The sequence below is a fragment of the Cyanistes caeruleus genome, chromosome 1, assembly GCF_971803275.1.
Source record: "Cyanistes caeruleus chromosome 1, bCyaCae1.hap1.1, whole genome shotgun sequence".
Taxonomy (NCBI): domain Eukaryota; kingdom Metazoa; phylum Chordata; class Aves; order Passeriformes; family Paridae; genus Cyanistes; species Cyanistes caeruleus.
The window spans coordinates 149,131,018-149,152,329 of record NC_141701.1 but is presented as its reverse complement, the minus strand read 5'-3'; the positions used below and the strand labels follow the sequence as shown (position 1 = coordinate 149,152,329).

The window sequence follows — 21,312 nt, the reverse complement described above, 5'->3', positions numbered from 1 at the left end:
AGCCTCAGGCATAAGCATGAGGTGAACTTTGGGACATCCTAGGGACAAAAAACCACTTTTTTGCTTAGCATGGACCAATGTTCTTTTCTCAGTGTGGTGGATCATCAACAAGAACATGGTGGTTCTAAAACCACCATGAGACGATGGTTTTGTGCTCCATGAAAACTGGATATTCCAAACAGTCTGCACTATTCACCTATGAACCTTCTCACTAAAAATGGAGGTCTGCAATATGATTACCACCTCTTCATGGTCAGTAGAGAACTAATGATACAGTTAAAGACCAAAGCAGACTTTAATCCTAAATTAAAACCTAAAATGGAGCAGAAACTAAATGCTTTTTCTTTATTGAGATCCAAAGATAATGAGCTTCTGTAACTAAGTCTGCTCTAATATTTCAATTCCAAAATGAGGTGAGCTGTGTTACAACCCTCATTTTGAGCCCTGATAATGACAAGGATGTGTCACACGGGAACATTGGTGAGCTCCATTCAGCAGTGTGGATGGAGAGAACCAGACCACAGAGCCTGCAGTGTCTGAGTCTTTTCTCTGGCTCCTGTTCTTTGACACAGTGCAGATATCATATTTTAGAAGGGGACAAAAAAAAAATCAAGAAAAGAAACCCAAGGAGAGCCATATTGAACAATCTTTATTTAGCTGGGAGAACAGTAAACATTAAGCTTTGTAATTCGTTATCTTCCCTGTTTCTTTTCCAGAAGATGCTGTTAATTAGTCCAATATGTTAATTTCCTCCTCTTATAATTACTAATTTCACCCCCCAAATATGTTCACACTAAGTATCCCAAACAGATGGCATAAAATGCTTTTGAGAATGTAATGCATGGGTAATTTCACAGAATGGCTGAGAGAATGACATTGTAAATTCATTCTGAAGCGATTTATACCAAGAAATACTTTTTTCAGAGTTGGAAAGCAACATAACTCATTTTCTCTTTTGGGCATAGTTTCCTTGAAAAATCCCTGGATGGCACCTTCATGATTGCCTGGATTCAGTTCCTGAGCTTGATGGTGTTGTCAATGAGTGGTTTTAGGTCATTACAGAATCATCATCAAAGCCATTAGCAAAAGTATGTTTAGCATGAATTTCTAGAAGTGTGAGTTAGCAAAGTTCAGTGTCAAGGTCCACTCTATCACTTTTTACATGGATGAAACACTCAGAGGAAAATTGAGTTAGAATTGGGATAGAATGATTTACAAAGGGATGAAAAATGCAAAAAGGTAAAAGGAACCCTTCTGCTGAGTCATGATGGTCAGAGTAGACCTCCCTTGCTTGTTGAACTCATTCCAGAGCTCAGGCATAGCTCAGTCCAGTCTTAGTCCCAGAGCTGGTCAATCATTTACATCTGAAGGATTACTCATGTAATTAATTTGCATCACCTAAAGCACCATCATCAAATGAATCCCAGCAAAAGGTGATCTTAACAGGATGTTGTAAAAACACCAGTTCACCACAGGTGGAATTTTTACACATCTTCTGAACCAGCAGCAACCTGGGTTTTTTTCACCGTTTTTAGGTGGATCACAAGATTTTTAGCCGTTCCTAATCACTGACTAGTTCAACTTTTACAGAGGCTGTCAGTAGAATTTATTACAACTACAATAGTCAATCATAGAGGTAAGATGGCAACATTCATACTACACTTTCTGTTGGTATCTAAATTTCCATCCTGGCCACAATCTGGGTAGGTAATTGCTGGAATTTTTAAAATTCCAGTAACAATGGAAGGTAAGGAATGTTTCAAGGTTGTCAGGGAATATTTCTTGGGAATTGTCTGACTGAATATTTCCACCATCATTCCCCACCCAACATGGTCTCTGCTCCCACCCTGGACACACAAAAGTCCTTGGTGTGGGGTCAAGGGGCACTTCACCACCAAACTCATTTCACAAAGGCCATGGCCTAGCAGGAATTCCTGGGATCATAGAACATTCCAGAAGAGATCTGGATAATTGGGGAAATGCACCACTCCGGATGGGGAGTGTCTTTTTGTTTGTGAACCTGAAGAAAAAAAAATGTATTTAATTATTACTTTGTTTTCATATGTAATAGGAATTGGTTGAAATGACAGAATTTGGTTTTTTTAGGGGACTCAGTTTAAGATGTTTCTGATGCTGTAATTTCCTGTTCTGGTTTGACTAGAATTACAGTGATATCCAGGATGAGCTGGTGGCTATAATTCTATATATCTGTATGATACAGGCACTGAGTTACAGCTTGAATTTTTATAGGAACTTAGAGAACAGAGGTCCTCAGTTCACATTGATATTTCATGCATTGTGGAATGTTTCTGCATTTTTTCCCTTCACATCCCTTGACTTTCCCATCTAATGTGCTTCCACAAGAGACTGCAGGTCTTGTCTTGCATTTGATCCTGCTTAATTTTGATCTGTATAGAAATATTTTGATCCCCCTCTTGGTTCTGTTGACACATTTGACCACACAATCTTTCAGACCTTGTCAAAAGACAGTTCATCTGAAAACAGGAATTTTGTCCAAAAAAAATAAACCAGCGTGTGGATGGCCAATGCTACTGTGCTGTATCAATATACAAATTACATTACAAATTACATCTGTTTTTCTTCTCTTTCTTCCCCTTCAGTCAGTTTGAAGACTGCAGTTTGCATTTATGGTGTTTAAGCGTATTCAGACAATCCAGTAAAGGCAAGGCAGTAAATCAGATGTCATGCATTTCATCTCAAGAAGTCCTGGGATGCACTGAAAGGAAAAATTATTTGTTCCTCCTGGTGACTGGACCGGCCTCTTGAGCTGGGACTTGGTTCCTTGCCCTCATTCTCTCATTCTGGTCACTTGGTAGTGAAAGGCTGTTGTCTCACAGAAATGGTGTGAACATCCTGATTCTGAGTGGTGCAGAATTCCACCTGTACAAATTCAGGCTTACACTACTCCTGTGTTGTTTCCTCAAGTCTCTGGGGGAGCTGTGCTTTGAGGAAAGTGTTGTTGGGGATGGGAGGAATGGATCCAGGGATGGATCCACAGCTCATCAAAGATGCTCATCAAGTAGTCTCCAGCTAACCTCACATCACTTGGAGTTTGCCATCATTTTCCCAGTTCCTGGGACAGTGCTGTATTCTAGAGGCTCCTCCAGCACTTCCAGAAGCACAAAACTGGGAATGTATGAATAGTGTTGTTCTTGGCTGGCTTGTTAGTTTTAAATAATCAATTTCAATCATTCTCGAATCAATCCTTCTTGAATCAATGATCCTTTTAGTGGGTGAAAGTTTTATGACACACAAGCATATTTGATAATTTGCTTTCCATCCTGAAGTGTGATGGTGAGGCCCTCTCTGCTCCAGGGGTTATTTATTTCTGTACATCACACTATTCTGTTTCCTGGAAACAGAAGATTTGGCATCATTACATCCCTAAATATCCCTCCAGAGTAATGGTATGGCAGCAATTCTCACTGCTTCCCTTCTGATTTTCCCAGCAGGCCACATCAATGAGCAGTCGCATTTGGAATGAGACTTGGATGGGCTATTTATTTTCACATATGCTTTCACTCCCTTGGCGTCAGCCTGCTGGCTGCAGCTCCCCACACTGCTCCTGCAGCTGCAGCTACCTGGGGGACAGGGTCACATCCACAGCACCCAGTCTCTGCTCCCAGGCAGAATGATAACCTCACACATCGATGTTTGCACCATCACCACTCGAGCTGGACAACACCAACCTTCCCAGCGCTTCCTATTTTCAGATGTTGCAACAGCACTATTTAAATAGAGGTGATGATGTTGGTTTACTTTCCCACTGCCCCAAATGACATACCAGGCAGTCTAGCTCTGCTTGCTTGTGCTTCCCAAAATAAAGCTGACAGTGCTGGGTGTTGTTGAACAATTTGTATCACAAATTCAAATTAAAAAGTTGCATTTTTTTTTTTTTTTGAGTGTGGTGCAGTTCCAAACCAAGGGTATGAAAATCCCTTGTGTATTAGGAAACTGTAGACAGTCCAGCAAGTTTTGTGGTCCACTAGAGGGGACTTCTAGAGTAATAGAAAAATTTAATAATGCCAAGGGTGTGGGTTTGATCTCTGTATGGCTCATTCACTTAAGGGCTGAACTTGATAATCCTTGTGAGTCTCTTCCAAATCAAATTATTCTGTGATTTAGGTTGGAAAAGGCTCTTTGGATCATCCAGTCCAACCATAAATACAACACTACCACATCCACCACTAAACCATGTCCCTAAGCACCACATCTAATTTCTACATTTGCTGTAGAAACAAAATATTTAGGATGGGTTTGGGGTTTTATTTTTTGGGTAAATGATTTATGGATGAGATAGATAAACACATCTAAAGGTTCTCACATTTATTCTAGGTGTCCAGAGACTGATGAGTACTTCGAAATTTACAGCAACAAATCTCTAAGCTGTGTGAGGGAGGCTGCAAAATTCTCAGCATGAAACACGTCTCAGTAAGAAGTTGCCCCAGTGTCTTGACCCCATGGAAAGGTGTTTTTGCAGAGCCTCAGTAAAGCACCAAATCTGCCCTTGAATTTTACATTACACAGGAATGTAAAGACCCTGGGAATAGACCACTGAGGGTTTTTTTCATATTTCAGAAGAGTGGCACACCTCAGTCCTGGCTCTGTCACTTCTGTCTGGTGCATTCCCAGCAGACCCTCAGTAGTGACTGTTACAATTCCCCACTCCATCAAATATACCAAATCTCTGAATTTATACAGTAGTTTATACAGAATTTGTACAGGGTTACACACTTACACAGTTCATACAATAAACACTATTTGCTGAAAGTGGTTTCTAAAATAGATGCCGTTTTTTGCACACTTGATAGATGACAATACATGCTGCAGAACCTCTTACTTTGTTAAGTTCCACAGTGCCTTCTCTGTTCACACAGAATCATCTCACTGTGCCTGCTCCTAAATGAAAACACTCCCTGTCCTTTAAATCAGCATTTTTCTGTGGGTTTGGGGGATGATGAGCCCTTCAAGGGTTAAAATAACACTGTGGCCAATCTAAGAGGAGAGCCACCAGCCAACAGCAGTGTTCTGAGGGTGGTTCAGAGGATGTCCAACACCTGCAGTGCTGCAGGATAACTGTTGTTAGGAAATGGGAAAGATTGGGTGGAATAGGCAATTTTTTGTTGTTGCTGTTTCTGATGTCAGTTAAATGCTCATGAACCCCTGACTGAGTTGATTTTCCAGGTTAGGAATGAGCCTCTAGACGTGCTCCTGTTGACACACAGTCATCAGCTGTGTCTCCCTGCTTTGGACAAAGTGGATGTTTCTATGCTTCTTTTGGAGGAGTGTCCTGAGCCACACTCAGAGCCAGATTCACCACAAAGCCAGACCAGGGTGAGGCTGAGCTCCATCCATTTCCCTGTGAGGGTGAACTTTGTGTGTCTTAAGCCTCTCTGTATAAAATTGTGCCTGCCACTGCTGCCTTCCTTCACTAGCAGCTACTGACAGCAAAAAAAGAGCTTGACCTTCCACCATGTGTTCTTGGTGTGTTCCAGATGTGCCCAAAACTGTTTGAGAATCCAGCTGTGGCTGCTTTGAGGACGAGAAAGTGAAACGATGCTTCATACTTGCAGGTGCTGTTCTGGCTTACCCTGGACTAGAATTTGAACACTGAAAATGGATCAGAGATTCAGCTTGAAGAAATCACCTGCTGTAAAGTTGTAGCTGGCAGCTCCTTGTTTAACTCTTAGTTGCATCACTTTGTTTAACTCTGATGAATGAGCTCTGTTATGTAGGGAATTAATTTGTCTTGGCCTTCAATCCTGAGATGAGAACACCTTATTGTATAGCGATAGAACCACAGAACAACAGAATTGTCTGAGACCTTTCAAATCACTGAGTCCAGTCCTTGACCCAGCGCTGCCCAGTCCACCACTAAACCTTGTCCCCAAGTGCCACATCTACACTTTTTAAATACTTCCAGGCTGGTGACTCAGCCACTTCCCTGGGCAGCCCGTTGTCCCATGTACACAAAAATAGTTAAGCGCTAAAGCTTGTCAAAATGCAAAGCAACCTGTAAAGCTCCAGCTCCACATTGCTCAGCTTTCTTATTCCATTACCAAATAAGAACTATAAGGGTTGGGTTTTTTCCCCCTCCAGGCATTCATCTGACTCATTAAACTGTCAGAGGGTGGACACTGGCTGTATAAGAAAGAGATAATGGAAAATGTTAACGTGGTTTATGTAAGCCACTTGGACTTGAACTGTTCAACACTTCACCCTCTGTGCATCTTTATTTGTAGCAGATTCATTCTCTTTGTCGTGCTACTGCTGTGCTTATATAAATGGTCAGACAAAAGGATGCAGATATTTCAAGTAGCACATACCAGTAGCTAGGAGGTGACACAAATGAGAAACAGATTGCTAAAGGTATAAAATGCTGGGTGGTGTCTCAGCTCCACTGATGTGGAACAGGAGTCTTCAGGAGATTTCAAGGTTCCCTCTTCACTCTGTGCACTTTCCACCTTGTGCAGGTGTCCCTGGTATATCAGGCCAATGATTTAGGAGCTGATCTCTTGCCTGCTGTCACTGTGAAATACATGGGGGGTTATTACTATGCCAGAGAAACCTGCTTCTGTGCAGGAAATTCTCTGGGATGAACATGGGAGCTGGGAGAGTGTTCATTTATCTCCTGTCCCCATGCTGTTCCCTAAATATCCACTACTGGAGGCTGGAAGATGTAGTAGGTAGACCCTCAGGCAGAACCAAAAGGGCTGCTCTGGTATTTTTAAACAAGCCTGTTTTTTTTATTTATTGAGTTTAAAGGCAGCCTGAGGCCTGCTCAGCTGTAGATTGCTACTTTGCAATATCCAGAGTTACAGGAAATTAATCATTCTCCTAAGAACCTGCTCTTTCTTTGAAAGAATCCCTGAGGTAATTCCACAGCAGGTGGGAGACTATTACTCATTGCCTTCTGTGTAAATAAAGGGGAAAGAGTTAATATCAGAAGTGAGATGTATTTGCAATTTTGCTGTTAATCTGTTCAAGGAGAGTGCTGGTGAGTTCATCCCTGTGAATGTGGGTGTGAAATCTTTAGATGAATCCTCAATGTGTAGCCACACCTCAGTGGGCATCAACTCTTTGAAATTTGTATCAGCTAAACACAAGTTTTCTGACTGAGAGGGGCAGCTTCTTATCTAATCAATTTGTTGTGGTTTGTTAAAAATATCTATACCTATATATGTATAAAAATATATACATATAAATATATATCAATATCTGATTATTTTAGAAATTAAAAATATCATTATGCTGAAACTGTGTTTCCAGTAACCACTGGGTAAACTTCTGAGTTCTAGGATTTAGGAGCATCATCAGTAGTTTTCGCTCTCTTCTGTCCAGAAAAATGTATCTATTCTCTTGTTTGAGTTAATTTAAAACTTTGCACAGATCTCCATTTTCTTCATGGATAAATAAACTCAATTTATGCATTTATTTATGCAGGATGCTCACCAGGTTTATTTCCCATTACTCCTAGAGGTTTTAAAAGTCTTGATTTTCAGAGGAGGGAAATGCTATTTTAATGCCACTGTTGCCACCTAAAGTGCTTGTCACTTCTGCTTGGGTGAGTGCCCAGTTCACTCAGATGTGGCTGGTGTTCTCTCACATTGTTTTGATGGATTACTGGTCTTTTTTTATTTAATTTCTTATGAAACCTCCACAGATCCAAATGTAAAATTCTTATTAGCAGAAAAAAAATACAGTTTTTTTTTAGGTTGCTGTAAAACAGCTTCTTGTGCTACAAATCTCTGGGATAAGTGATATAGAAATTCAAACATAGATGTACTTTTTAAAGAAGCAATTATTTTTTACACGATGACAATTAAAATTAATGTAGCCATACATGTTATTAAATTTTTGGCTATTATTTCCCCTACCTGGAGGATAAGATTTTATGACCGTTTTAAACAGGGAGACAGTGAGCTCGGGGCAGCACTTGAAACATGCACAGTAAAAATTGTTATGGCTCCTATTTTTCTGTTAAAATCATCAGAATTTAATCAACATCCACAAGACAATGAAATAAATGTGTCTGTTTGACTGGGGAAAACACAGAAGGGGAAAAGAAGAATCTGTGCAGCATTGCATGGTCTCTGTTACCTTGTTTTTCTGCAGTCCATAGTCCACAGATGGAATGAGCAAAGAATACTCGATTTTTGATCTGCATTGCAGATTTCGGAGCACTTTGTAACTTTTTATCTCATTCCAGGAGGCCTGACTGTGGTGCATTATTTTAAGTCCACAATTTTGCAGCTATTTCTTGCTTCCAGTGTTACAATAAACAGAAACACTTTGTTCTGGTTAACTCTGTGTAGTTTAAAATCTAAAAAAACTTATAGCAATAGCAGAATGCATGGAAGCTGAGGGGTGGATATTTTTACCTCTGTTCTGTGTATGGTGAAAGATGAAAAATGAAATTATTTGCCAAAAATTCCAAGTCAGTCATCAGAGGAATATCAGAGCTTGAGGCGTTCTTGCTCTGCAGGCTGCCTGCAGTACTTGGTTGGGACTGAACCCAGAGCAATTAAAAGCAAGCAGCTGACATTTTTTCATTGCAAAAGTTTTAAATATTCCGTGGTAGCCTGGCAAGCCCACACACAACCTGAGAGCTTTCTAATTGATTGGTGCAACTTCTCTTGCTTTTAGCTGCATCTCTCAAGTGTTGATATCTTCATTTGATCTTCCTCAGAAATGCTGAAGGCCCCAAAGGTGAAGCTCAGTTATAGTCCATGCTAAAAAAATGGATTCCTGTTGAATTTTTGGTGGCTGCTGTGAAGCTCCAGGGAACAGAAGTAATGACTCTGGAGCAGGGAGTGCTGAGATATTCACAATGAATAATGCAGTGACTACTGGAAGCTCAAGTAAGGGCAGTGGAGATAACTTGTCCAACATCCCAGCATTAACTGGAGCTGGGTTTGAAGTTCCTGTCTCTCTGCCCCATGCTCTGACAACCACTCTTTTCCTGTATCAAGTGTGCCACTTTTATATTTTGATATGGAGAAAATAGGATTTAAGTGTTATGACACTGACAGTAGCTGGTGTGTTTTGTGCTGCAGAAAAACACCTTTATGCCCTGCAAAAGATGGTATTTGAAAGGTTTTGTGGAGCATGGGAAAGGTGATCAGCATTATAAAAACATCTGTCTTTTTTATCTGTGCCATGGATACAGCTGGTTATTGATATGGAAATGTTAATGGGGAATTCTGTGGGTGTGTTTATAGGGTAAATATATTTGTTTAATTAATTAATAGGCAAGGTGGGCAAGGCTGTCATGGGAGAGAATAAGGATGTGGGCATGGCAAAAGTCTTACCTGACCAAGTCCAGCCTTTGTGTGATCTGAGCAGTAGCTGGAAAGTCTTAACCATGTGATCAAACCTGACAAGGAAAACTGAAACACAGTCCAAGTGAGTTAAAGAAAGCTCTTGAGTCACTTTGGTCCTGGCAGACCTCACTGAACTGTTGCAGAATATTCTGGCACAAAGCCTAGGAGGGGGTCAGCTGTGGGATTTACCTCAAAGGCAGCGTGCCCAAACACCTCAGCACACGCAGGTATGGGTTTAACGTGTGACAGAAGTGCTGCTAACCTTGTTACCATGACAGCCTTTGGTCTATCCAGCACTTCTCTTCCTGGAATCTCTCAGGGTGTCCATGAATAAGCAGCAGAAGTGCTGCATTCCAAAGCTCTTTTATTATTTCTCTTCGTGTCAGTGCAGTCTGAGTCAGTGTTTTCCTTCACCTTCTATACCCTGTTGATGGGACAGTGAAGATTCAGTGCTCATTTGGAGATTTCACTGGATGGGGAGGGGCTGAGCAGTTGGGGCACAGCTGAGTGTGTGTCTTCTCCTCTTCTCCAGACTTTTCCTGTACTCTCTTTCCTCTTCCTTCCTGCTCCTTCACAAATTCCTGAGATGTAAGACTTCCATCTCTCACTCCATCTTCCTCTTTGGACCCTCAGGTCCTCCTCTGCATCTCATTGTAACTTTCAAGGTGTCCTCACCAGGCTTATTCATCTTATGGAGCCTGTTGGGCTGTTGGGAAGAGGGGCATGGTGGAGCAGGACCTGGAGCTGGACTTTGCTCTAAAGATCAGGGGATGGTTGGATATCTGGGACTTTTTAGGGTTTTCTTCTTCTGCTGCCATTTCTGCACAAGCTCAGTGGTTTAAGACTGACTGGAGAAGAAGCTGCCATGGAATATTCCAAGAAAAATTTTCTTTCAGTTCCCCTGATGTACTGAGGGATTCCCAAGGAGTAAATATAATTACAGCCAGAGTGTTTGATGTTCCTTTCTGTTTAGGAATTTCCAACAAAATGGCAATGATAATATAAAATTCCCCGTAAGCAAAAACAAACTTTGAAAAAAAATCTACTTTAAAGCTGAATACTTCTGGTTGCTAGTTATTGCCTAAGTGAGAGTAAACCAATTTTTACTCCAAATCATGCAGATATAGGAATGTGTTTCATTTTCAACAATTACTGCTAGAGATTTAAAAAAAAAATCTTGATTTCCATAAGTGTAAATGTATTTCTTTAACAAGGGAAAATTTTTTACAAGCTTGGAAAATCTATTTATTAAAAAAAAAATCATATTAAATCCATAAAGGAAAAAATGTCCTTAAAATCAATTTCTTCCTGTTATGTCTAGTCAGAAAATGATTAGAAAATGATTAGAAAGTTAGAGGCTTGTCTGAGTAAATTCAGACATTTCCACATTTTAAAATAATGAAGATAAAACTCATTCTCCACTGTGGATGCCTAAAATTAGTTGAGAATAATTCTGCCCCTCTTTTTTATCATCCTCTTCCCTGCTTACATTCATTTTAGTGCAATTAAGGTATCATCAACATTTCCCAGCCCTCGGCTTGCATTTTTGTGTGTTTCTCCAATAAACTGAATAGTAAATATCCAAGGAAATTGCTGTTCTGAACAACAGGGGTTCAATTAGGGAAAGCAGCAAGTTCATTTTGAAGAATGATCCTAGAATTACTGGAATCATTTGTGTGGAAAAGACCTTTACAATCATCAAATCCAGCCGTAAATCCAGCACTGCCAAGCCCAGCACTCAGCCACGTCCCCAAGTGCCACATCTACACAGTGACTCCACCACGTCCCTGGGCAGCCTGGCTCAATGCTTGCAGCCCTTTTGATGAGGAATTTTTTTCCTCAAATCCAGTCTAAACCTCCCCTGGTGCAGGTGGAAGCCATTTCATCTTGGCCTATCACTTGCTGCTTGGCATATAACATTCATTTTCCACTGCTGTGGGCTTTTGCTTCCACAATTTCTATGACACTGAAGACCATTTTTGGTGATTCATAATGAAGGAATCTACTTTAATGCTGAAAAGACACCAGTTTTTGTGTCATCAGCACACTTAGGTGTAGATTATGTAGTTCAGAAACATATAAGGGGTCTTTCTAGCTCCTTAGAACTGGAATGGTTGTTAAAGTGCAGGCAGAATTCTTTGAAAACCTTTCAAGAAACATTTTGTCAGTAGTGAGAGGGACAATTTGAGTCAGGTGATCACACCAAGGAGGGCTGGTCGTGTTGCTGCATGTGGGAGAAGAGGACACAACATGCCCAAAGGCAAGGAAATGACCTGTAGGCAATGGAACAAGGATAAAACAGAGTCTGTTTCTGGCCTGTTCATGCTTCAATCTCAATATTTTGTCTTCCTGGAAAGGGCCAGGTCACCCAAGTGTCTGTTTTGCCTCTGAACCAGCCACTGGTTTTACTGATTTACAGCCAGTGTACAGAAAGAGGCATCTCCAGAGGGATGGCTCCTGTTAGGAGCAAATCACAGGATAAAATAAATTGATTCATGAAGGCATTTGTATTCTTTGCTGGAAGGTTACCAGCTCTTCTTGGAATCCTTCATTTTCTGTACCTGGATCTTTGCAAATCCATGTAAACTCTGCATTCACAGGTTCACAGCTGCTTTCTATTTTAATAGTTTTTCCTTTGTTTTTACTGTTTCAGCCCAATAATGAAAGCTTTTAGGAGACCAGGGAGTTCTTGTTTTCTGGGGCACTTTTAATCTCAGAGATGGAAACTCCAAATCTGTCTCATGGTTATAAATTATACTTTTATTGTTAGGATTCATTTTCTCGTTAGGATAGGATCTAGAAGCTAAACCAGATCAGCATGTCTCTTGGGATAAACACTGCAGATCTCAACATAATCAGAAAGGAGGAGAAATTTTACCCTTTAAACAGTAAGAGTTTTTAGTTTTTTATAGGCTTGTTGCCTCCTTCCTTCCCTTTGTATTTATTCTGGAAAGGATGTGTTTCAATGAGATTTTTCTTCTCTTAACTGCGGCTCTTAAAATTACATCAGTCCCAAACTGATGGGCTCTATTAACAGTACCAGTGTAAATGCTGAAAAATTAAAATCTCTTTGCTATGCAAATGGAAGATACTCAGCAGAAAATCCCCCAAATCAGCACTTTGCAGTAGCTGGGTATTTTTTGATTGCTTTGTAAGAACCTGGCAATGTTGAGTTCTTGGTCCTGAGCAGTTCAGCTCCTACTGGGTCCAGAAAATGGGGCAAAATGGGTTGGTTTAATGCTATTGCTTAGCTGATTGTTTGTTACAGCCTCCTACATGCTTCAAGACAGACCACGAATCTGTGGAGTCAGCAGGTGCAGTTATAGGATACAGCTCATTATTTCTAATTATTTCTTCACTTTCCTCTTAGCTGGTGCTATCAGTTGGTAAAAACAAATTGTAGAGTCATGGAAGGGATCTTAAAAACAAATTCGTTTTCCCTTTGCCATGGGCAGGGACACCTTCCACTATCCCAGGTTGCTCCAAACCCCGGCCAGCCTGGCCTTGAGCACTTCCAGGGATCCAAGGGCAGCCACAGCTTCTCTGGGGGCCTGTTCCAGGTTCCCAGCCTCACAGGGAATAATTTCTTCCTAATATCCAATCTAAACCTCCTCTCTGGCAGTGGGAAGCCATTCCCCTTGTCCTGCCACTCCTTGTAAAGAGACTCTCCCCATTTTTCTTGTTGGCTCCTTCAGGCACTGCAAAGCCACAATTGGGTCACCCCAAAGCTTCTCTTTTCCAGGCTGAACAATCCCAACTCTCCCAGCCTTTCCTCACTGCTGAGCTGCTCCATCCCTCTGTTCATCCTGGTGCCCCCTCTGCACTCACTGCAGCCTTCCTTGTCCTTCCTGTGCTGGGAACCCCAAGCTGGATACAGGACATCATGGACAGGAACAGGATTCTTATGTAGCCAAAATTAAATCATCACGGAAAGTTATACAAAAAACAAAAGCCAAAGCAAAGCCTCAGTGGAAACGTTCAACTCTGCACAAAGCAAGGCTGTTTTTACAGGAAAGATCTTCCAGGCCCGATTTCAGTTTTATTTTCCCCACAGATGGAATTCCTGTCCCTCAGTTCAGACATTTATAGCACAGACATGTCCCAGGGAGCAGGTCAGCCCAGGTTGTCTTTATTGTTAATGGTGAGAAAGAGACACTTTTAGAAGACAATTTATCTGATCCAATTTAAGTGTCTCCTTCATGGTGACAGAAATCATCCCAGAGTCCAATGACTTCACAGAGTGGATCCCTCTTGACTTTTAAGGGAACCTGGAGACTTCTCTGCCCCGACAGCTCCTCTGCAGACCATAAACTGAGACAAATGATCCCAGCCACATCAACTGCAACTCAGAGGAGTGCTGGCATGAGCAGTGCCCATCTATCAATTTTTTATGGACTGCTTAGTTTATATTTTCTGCAGGTTTTGCTTTCAGCAAAGACTTTTAGGGAACATTATCCATAAAATCCAGTATAATTCTGCTGAAGACGGGTGGTGTTTTCTTCTAAAAAACATAAATTGCTTATTCTTATATAAATTGGCCTATTCTTTTGTCTCCATGAAATAATCAATTATTTTAAATGAAACCATGGTTTTCTTGGTGTGGGGGAACACTAGCTATTGATTTCTGTGGAGAGTAGAATTTTAATGTTAAACTCACAAGACTGTGTTGGAGAAATAACCTTTGCTCATAATTGTAGAATGGGTTGCAAGGGACTTTCAAGTTCATCTAGTTCCAATGCCATACTAATACTAATACTACTAATACTAAATAATAATAATAATAATAATGATGATGATAATAATAAATCAAATATATAAATAAATCAAAATATCTAAAATAAAAAAAATAGAGGTGGAGAAAGAATTCAGCTTTAAAAGGTTAAATATACATAATGTAGACAACCACAGTTAAGTCAGACCCCTGAGACTCCACTTCTAGGAAATTGCAAGTGTTGGAACAGGTCTCCAACAGGTCCAACCTGGCCTTGAACACTTATCAACACCTAAAATTTAAGGATCCCAACCATTTTCATCTGGGAAGCTGCAGATTTCAAAAAATCTAGGAGACTGATGTAAATTCCTGCTCAAAATTTTACACCTTTTGTTCTTCTGTCTACATTTTCTGTCACCTGGTGAGCTAAAAATTCAGTACAATTCAGACTAAATAATTAAGGTGTAATTTAAATAACCTCTAGGATGCTTCAGTCCAACTCTAGCTAATTTTATATTCAAAGACAGAAGCAGAGTCAAGAGGCCAAGAAAATCCATTTGTCCATTATCTCTGGTATTTTTTTCTATCTGTGTTAGACTATCTCAAAGGATTTGGGATAAAATGACCACAGCCAGGGCTCTTTATTCAAAGCTACTTCTAATTCATGGAAAATGAAGTATTTTTCTGCCATGTCTGATGGGCTGTCTGGCTTGTATCTAACTTAAAATTAAAAATATTCAAGGTAACTCAGAGAAGCCGTAGCAGGATAATGGCAAAATCCACATCCCTCCCTAGCTGGTGGTGACAAAATTGATTTTGATTCAGGATGTACCCAAGAGTTTGGGTGAGCAGTGAGTGACAGACGTGCAGGGCAGAGTTCATCCCAAATTATTGTTCTGGGGTGATTGAAGCTACTTTTTCTTTTATTTTGTCTTTTATTCTGGTACTCTAGCCTTAATAAAAGATAGAAGAAAAAAGGATATATTTAAGAAAATATGGTTCTGTTTCCACAAAACAATTTAGGTTTAGCTAAATCAGCCTTTTTGATCCAAAAGAAGCAGGGGAAAAAGAAACAGACAGAAATTTTCATTTGGCAATAGTCTGCAGGTACTCCCAGCAGTGTGGGCAGAACATCCCTCAGGGGAATGGAAAACCTTGAACAGTCTCCTCTTTCCACAGGAGCAGCACTAATATGAAAGGGGTAAGATGATTGATCCATCAAGAGCAAATTGAACCAGCCCGGGAAATTGGTATTGGGGTGGGAAATAAGTTAGAAATGAGCTGGCAGAGGGCTGAAATCACACTTAGTTGAAAAAGGAATTGAGTTGTGCAGTGATTTCAGAGTGAAACGATGCGGTGTGGGGAGGAATGGGTGATGAAGGCAAACACTGCTGGCCATCTTAAACCCGTAATCTCTTGTGCAGTTCATAAACTTGTGTGGAAAAAAGAAGTTTTCTCTTCAGGGAAATTCATCTCTTCCTGTAGCAACACTTTTTGCTGCCAAAGGCAGGACAGTAAAATAGATCTTTTTCCACCTGCGGATGTCTGGATGAAGCAGAGAACTCCTGTTTGGATAGCTGCTGATTTTGCATTCAGGTAACTACAAGCAGGTTTTCTTTTGCAGTGTTTCTGTCCTCAATCATTCGTTTCCTTTGCAGTAATGAAGAATTAGGAGAGCCCTCCAGTGGCCGAGGGAAAGGGATGAGATCTGGCAGAGCGCCAGAGCAGCCTAGAAACCAGGAGCAGAAATATCTGCTGCGTATTTCAGAGGCAGGAACTTCCAGCCCTGTTAGGGATGACTTACACCCTGCTTACATTAGTCCTTTCATCCAGAGGAATTCCACAGCACCTGAAAAACCTTGTGAGTGAAATAATATGTGTGTATTCCTTCGTTATTTCTGTCTAAAAAATGGCTTTTTGCCTGAAGGGGATAAATTTTAGGGATAAACTGATAGCTTTAATAACTTCACAGGAATTGAAGATTAAAAGAACTTGTTCCTCACAAAGGTAATTCTTAGTATTCAGAATGCAATAAGTGCCAAAAAAAATCTCTTCAAAAGAAAATTAATAATTATTATTTCTTTGTTTCATAGCCCTCAAAGGTAAAGCCATGATGTCCAGGTCCTTGTTGCCTGGAACATTGCTGTAAATGATTATTCCAATGATCTTATTAACTGGGGAAAGGAAGAAATGCTGAAAAATAATCTTTTTTCAGGCATCAGTCACAGATTTTGACATCTGCTTCTGATAACTGGCAGTTAGCAACCTCATGGATGGGCACTCTGAGGGGTGGTGGGAGATTTTGGAAGGTTAATGAGGAGATTTGGTGAGTCCAGAAGAGAAGCATCATTTGCTTAGCAATAAGATGTTGTTATCTTGCCTTTGCAATTGAGTGTGAGAGCATGTGAGTGACAAAATGTTTAATCAGACTGTTACGTGTTTTCCCCAAACCCATTCTTTAATATTCATTGGGGTGAGACATGCAATTTTCCAAATAAAAAACACATTAACACATCCTGGGGAAAGAAACCCAGCTGTGCTGTCAAGCAGATTGGGAGCGCCACACTCTCCAGGATTAATTTGTTGCTGCACCTGTTACTAAAATCTCTATCCCATTAGCAGCTACTTGATGACATTTACCCATGTTTTATATCTATGCTAAAATAAATCTATTTCAATGTTGGTGCTTATTTAAGTTTTCACCTACTTTGCTTTGAATTCTTGTGGATTGATCCATGGCATTTGTAAAAATCCACTATAACCGATGCTGATAGAACCAGTTATAGATTGATATCTGCATATCCAAAGTCTTGTTAAGAACAGAAAAAAAACTTGGATTTTGAGGCCTTAAACTTTTTTCCAAGGTTTATACTTATTGTGAAAGTTAACATAAAATGGACACAGACAATTTACAGGTGGCTCAAAATGTATGATTTAAAATAATAGATATACAGATCTTATACAAGATCATTAAAATTCAAGTAAAAACATAGTATTTAAATAAATATGTGTGCATTTCAAAGCAGCATTAAGTCTTGATTTTCAATTTTTGTCTGACACACAAGTAAAACTCCAATACCCGTCTCAGATATGTGGTGTGTTGGCAGGTGAAAGCTCTTTCCAAAGTACAGCTGCATCTTGGGGTGAATAGCATCCTACTAAGTACAATATCTAAGAGTTTTAAATTTGAAGAAGTATTTGTCTCCAAATTAAATGAATCATCATTCTCCGAAAGTGTCCATTTCCCTGGAGACTGTTACAGAACCTGACTTAGTCTAGACACACAAATTTTCGGTGGCTGGAATTAGGTGAGATGAATCCTTCAGCCTCTCTGGACCTCTCAAATGGCCTAAGCCATGCAAGACCTGAAGTACCCTGAGCTGCAGAATCACAAATACTGGCCCTGGTGATGAAAACATCAAGGGATAGTGAGCCAAGCTAGGGAGCAGATCTGGAAGGGATTTTTTTATCCCAGGAGGTATCCAAAATTATATTGGGTCACTGCTTCCAGACACAGGCACAAGCTATTGCAACAGAATTAATGTTCTAACATCCTCTCTGTTCTTCTGGGGCTGCAAACATGTGCAGTAGCAGTTTGAAAATCACACATCAGGCAATTATTACATTCTTTTTCCTCAGTTATCGTGGCCATAATAATATTATGATAATCCATTTTCATGCCTAATCATTCCAGCTGGTGTCTGGTGTGACGGGATCCTCCTCACTGTCTGGTGAAAATGATGTGTTTGAGAACAACTGCCTCAATTCTCGAAGTCAGTATTCTGCTCATGATTCCTGCCACTTCATTTCCAGGCATTTTCTCTGGTGTTTGCTGAGTGGAGGCTGGCAGAGAGATGCAAATCTATTTTACAATGTTCGTGTTGTATTGATTTCCTCCAGTAAATCCATTAAATCTAAGACATGGAATCTCTAAACATAATGCTGCTGGCATTGTGATAGCCCTGTCCTAACAGGACATTTTTCTTCTCATATTTATTCCTGATGTGTTTAATTTCAAATATTTTTTGTTTGCTGTCCCATGAAATGATAGGCCCAAAATGATGGGATCACAGCTGCCAAACACTCTAGGGAGATGAGGTGGGTCAGTGGGGAAGAGCTAAGCAAACAATTTGATCTTTCTTCATGGCATCTGGAATGGGATTAATCTGATTAATGCAGACATTCACATCAATCCGAGCTGGTTCATCCTACAGACAGCAAAGATCTACTCAGGCTATTAGTTAGAGCTGAGGACAAAATCAATCTCATCAGGTGGATCTCATTGCAAAAGTTCTTATTTTTATTTTTTTTTCTGCACACCTCAGTTAATTGGCATGTCTGGAAACATTTGCACTGGGGACACCATAAGAGATGTGTCCAAAATTTGTTTCCTCACTGAGGTGTGTTAGTAACATAACTGTTCAGCCAAGGGGAGAAAATTGTCAGGAAAACTTGAGTTGCTCTACAAGGCTACAGCTTGTGCTACTCTGTGTTTTAGGAGGTTTCCCACATTTATGAACCTGAGGAATAAAAATCTACATAAAGCCTAAGTAAGAATAGTGAAAGACTCCCTGTGACATGCTGCTGATGGGATTCTTCCCTTTTATGACAGGCCCAGGTTTGCCCAGTCTGATATCCACAGTTGAGATGCCTGAGGACAAAATGTGGCTGCGGCTTCAGAAGGGATGGATCTTCCCAAGCTGCTGAGTTTCTCTGCCAGCCTCATGTGTCTATTCCAGATATGCTGGAGTACCTCAGATCTTGTGAGTCACACACTTTTGCGCAGTGGAATCAGAGTCAAGATCCTTCTTGCCAGTAAATGGCAGCTTTGATAACTCATGGAAGGCAGAGAGTCAGAGCAATCTTGAGAGCTGGCAACTTTGCTGTGTTTTGATCTGTTAAAAGTCCTCGATTTTCCACTTGGTTTGGGTCCAAAGGAGTACAGAGGCCCCTAGTCCAGGGTCCCAAAGCCACTGATGGTGCTTCTCAAAAAAAACCCCAAACAAATATGAGTTGGATGGTTTAAAACTGATGGTTTAAAGTGTTTAAACACACCATTGTAGCTACCATGTGTGCTAGGCCATGAGGGCAGGGCCCAGACCCCAAAGGATCAATTCTCTTCCTTCTTCTGTTAAAGTTGCTGAGGAAACCCTATTGATTAGATCCTGGCAATTTGGAGCGGGCTGGTTTTGCTGGTGGCATCTGATTTGGGTCATTTTTAGAGCTGGGATACTGAGCAGCATGATCATGTGTTATTTCTCTCTCTTTGTGCTTTCTGAGCTACCTGATGTTTCAAAATCAGGCACCGTGCAGTGCCTGTGAGTTTACAGAGGAAATGAGGGATTGACTTCTGAACATTTTGGTGTCTTTTATTTCTGTACATCCTCCCAGCTTGTGATGTATGGGATGAGTCCTCAGATCTTCCCAGCATGCACTGAAAGGCAGCACAACAAAGCAGAGTGGGAAGCAAGGAGAGCAAAAGTTTGGCATATCCTGAATTAAGCCACATGGAATTTCATGGCTGATGTGAGGAGGAGAGCAGGACAAGACCCTTGAATCTTTACATCCTTTTTGGCAATGGTCCCATTGTACATAACAGAAAGAGTGGGACTAATGACATACACCCTCATGGTCATCATTTGTTCAGGTGGGACTTTACCCCCTTTATTTTTGCTATTTTTTGTGTTTATGCTGTAAACGGAGCACCAGACCTTTGCCAGGCATAGATAAATATATCAGATGGGCTCCTTTGTGTGTCTGTGAAGCGCTGACTCTGAATTTGACCTAAATCAAATATAAATATATATTTATTATATTTATAAAATATAAAATCAGAGTTATTCTGGAATGTTGCTGTGCTCTTATGCCATAGATGATATTCTGCACATTCATCCAAACTTCAAGAAAAATAAGTCTGGCAGTTTATTAGTGTGCCAAGGTTGGTTCTTTTGTGTGTTTTGTGTTCTTGTAATCTCCCTGCAGTGTTTTAGCATTTGTCTCGTGCAGCATGATTCAATCACACAGGTTTTGTAGCTGTAGAGAATGACAAGTGTATTAATGTGCCAAAAGAAAAATATTGATATTATATTGAAATATATTGATTTGACAGCGTAAATAATAAATGGCTACAAGCCATTTATTACTTACGCTGTTGGATCTTTCTACACCCCCAGTAAATATTTTCTAGCATCAACGAAGCTGAGAAGATTCATCACCACAGACCCGCATTTATTAATTTTATCTTTGCTCAGTGGAGTCATACTTCATTTCTAGCTATAAAGGATGTCTCCTGTTTGTAACAAACGAGTTGATCAGCTGAAACAAAGATCTCTATGTATCTGCATCTAATCTTCCTCTCCACATACAACAATTTTCAACTCTGAGCTTTCAGTGTAGGTCTCAAGCAGATGCAGAAAGGACCAGATTTTGATTGAAAGTGCAGCCCTCGGTTTGAGAAGGGGTTTTCTTTAGCAGTCTGCTGCTGCAGCAGAGTGGAATTCATGGTGAGGAGCCACGGTGTGGTGTGGCAGAGAAGTCAGCCATGTGTGACATATCCATGGCAGTTCTAGAGCTGTCTGTGGAGATCTTTAAGCTGTCCTCAATCTCTTGCTGCTTGAATTATCTTGCTCCCTGTGGTCTGAACATGCTCCCACTCTGAAAATTGCATTTACACACCAGGAATGGGAAGATGAATGTTCTACCAGATCACAGTCATGTTGTCACTGCATTTGAGAAGTGCAGCCAGAGCAGTTTTGCAGTGCAGCTTGAGAAGGAGGGCCTTGAGGTTTGTGGCCCAGAAGCCACTTTGGTAAATTTGTACCTTCCTCAAAGTCTTGCATTCTTTACCAAGCTGAATAGTCCCAGTAAGTTGAAAGTTTGGTGCTGGAAGGTCATGGCAATAACACAGGATTACTGGGGGACACTTTTTAGAGAGGAAAAAGAGATGAGAAAAAATTTATTGTTCCATTTGAAATCCTCCAGTCTCATATTTAAAAGTAACAGCTCCATGATTGAGTTAACAGAGCAGCTTATCCATTAGATGAAGATGTGGATATTCATACCTGGGTTAGGAGGAAGAGAGCTGAAGAGCCAACACTGGGATCATGACTTGATGTGATTCTTCCACACCAATCAGGTAAAACTCCTGAAAGCCAAATGGCACTGAGGTACAGAGGACATTGGTGTCACCAGCCTGACAGATGATGTGCATTTCCTGCCCTAAGCCTTGGCACAAAGCAGAACAGAGGGTTGCTGTGC

General features: G+C 40.6%; 1 protein-coding gene and 1 long non-coding RNA gene across 3 annotated transcripts in view; one reads left to right on the top strand and one right to left on the bottom strand.

Annotated features, from left to right (window-relative positions):
* CRHR2 (corticotropin releasing hormone receptor 2) overlaps window positions 1-21,312 on the top strand; it is a 135,923-nt gene that overhangs the window by 14,502 nt on the left and 100,109 nt on the right. Inside the window, exons 1-2 of one of the 2 annotated variants that reach the window (XM_086866720.1) lie at window positions 15,480-15,651; window positions 18,668-18,818. The exons of the other annotated variant lie outside the window; for it this stretch is intronic. Coding sequence (XP_086722846.1) covers window positions 18,797-18,818 — 22 coding nt within the window. The 5' untranslated portion in view covers window positions 15,480-15,651; window positions 18,668-18,796. Of the gene's footprint in view, window positions 1-15,479; window positions 15,652-18,667; window positions 18,819-21,312 lie in introns of those variants that run through there. 2 annotated transcript variants of the gene reach the window in all.
* On the bottom strand, window positions 629-9,600 carry LOC147656029 (uncharacterized). The gene is made up of 3 exons (XR_015280025.1): window positions 9,534-9,600; window positions 9,333-9,410; window positions 629-3,373 (listed from the first exon to the last, which is right to left on the bottom strand). It is a non-coding gene; the product is annotated as an uncharacterized LOC147656029 (long non-coding RNA).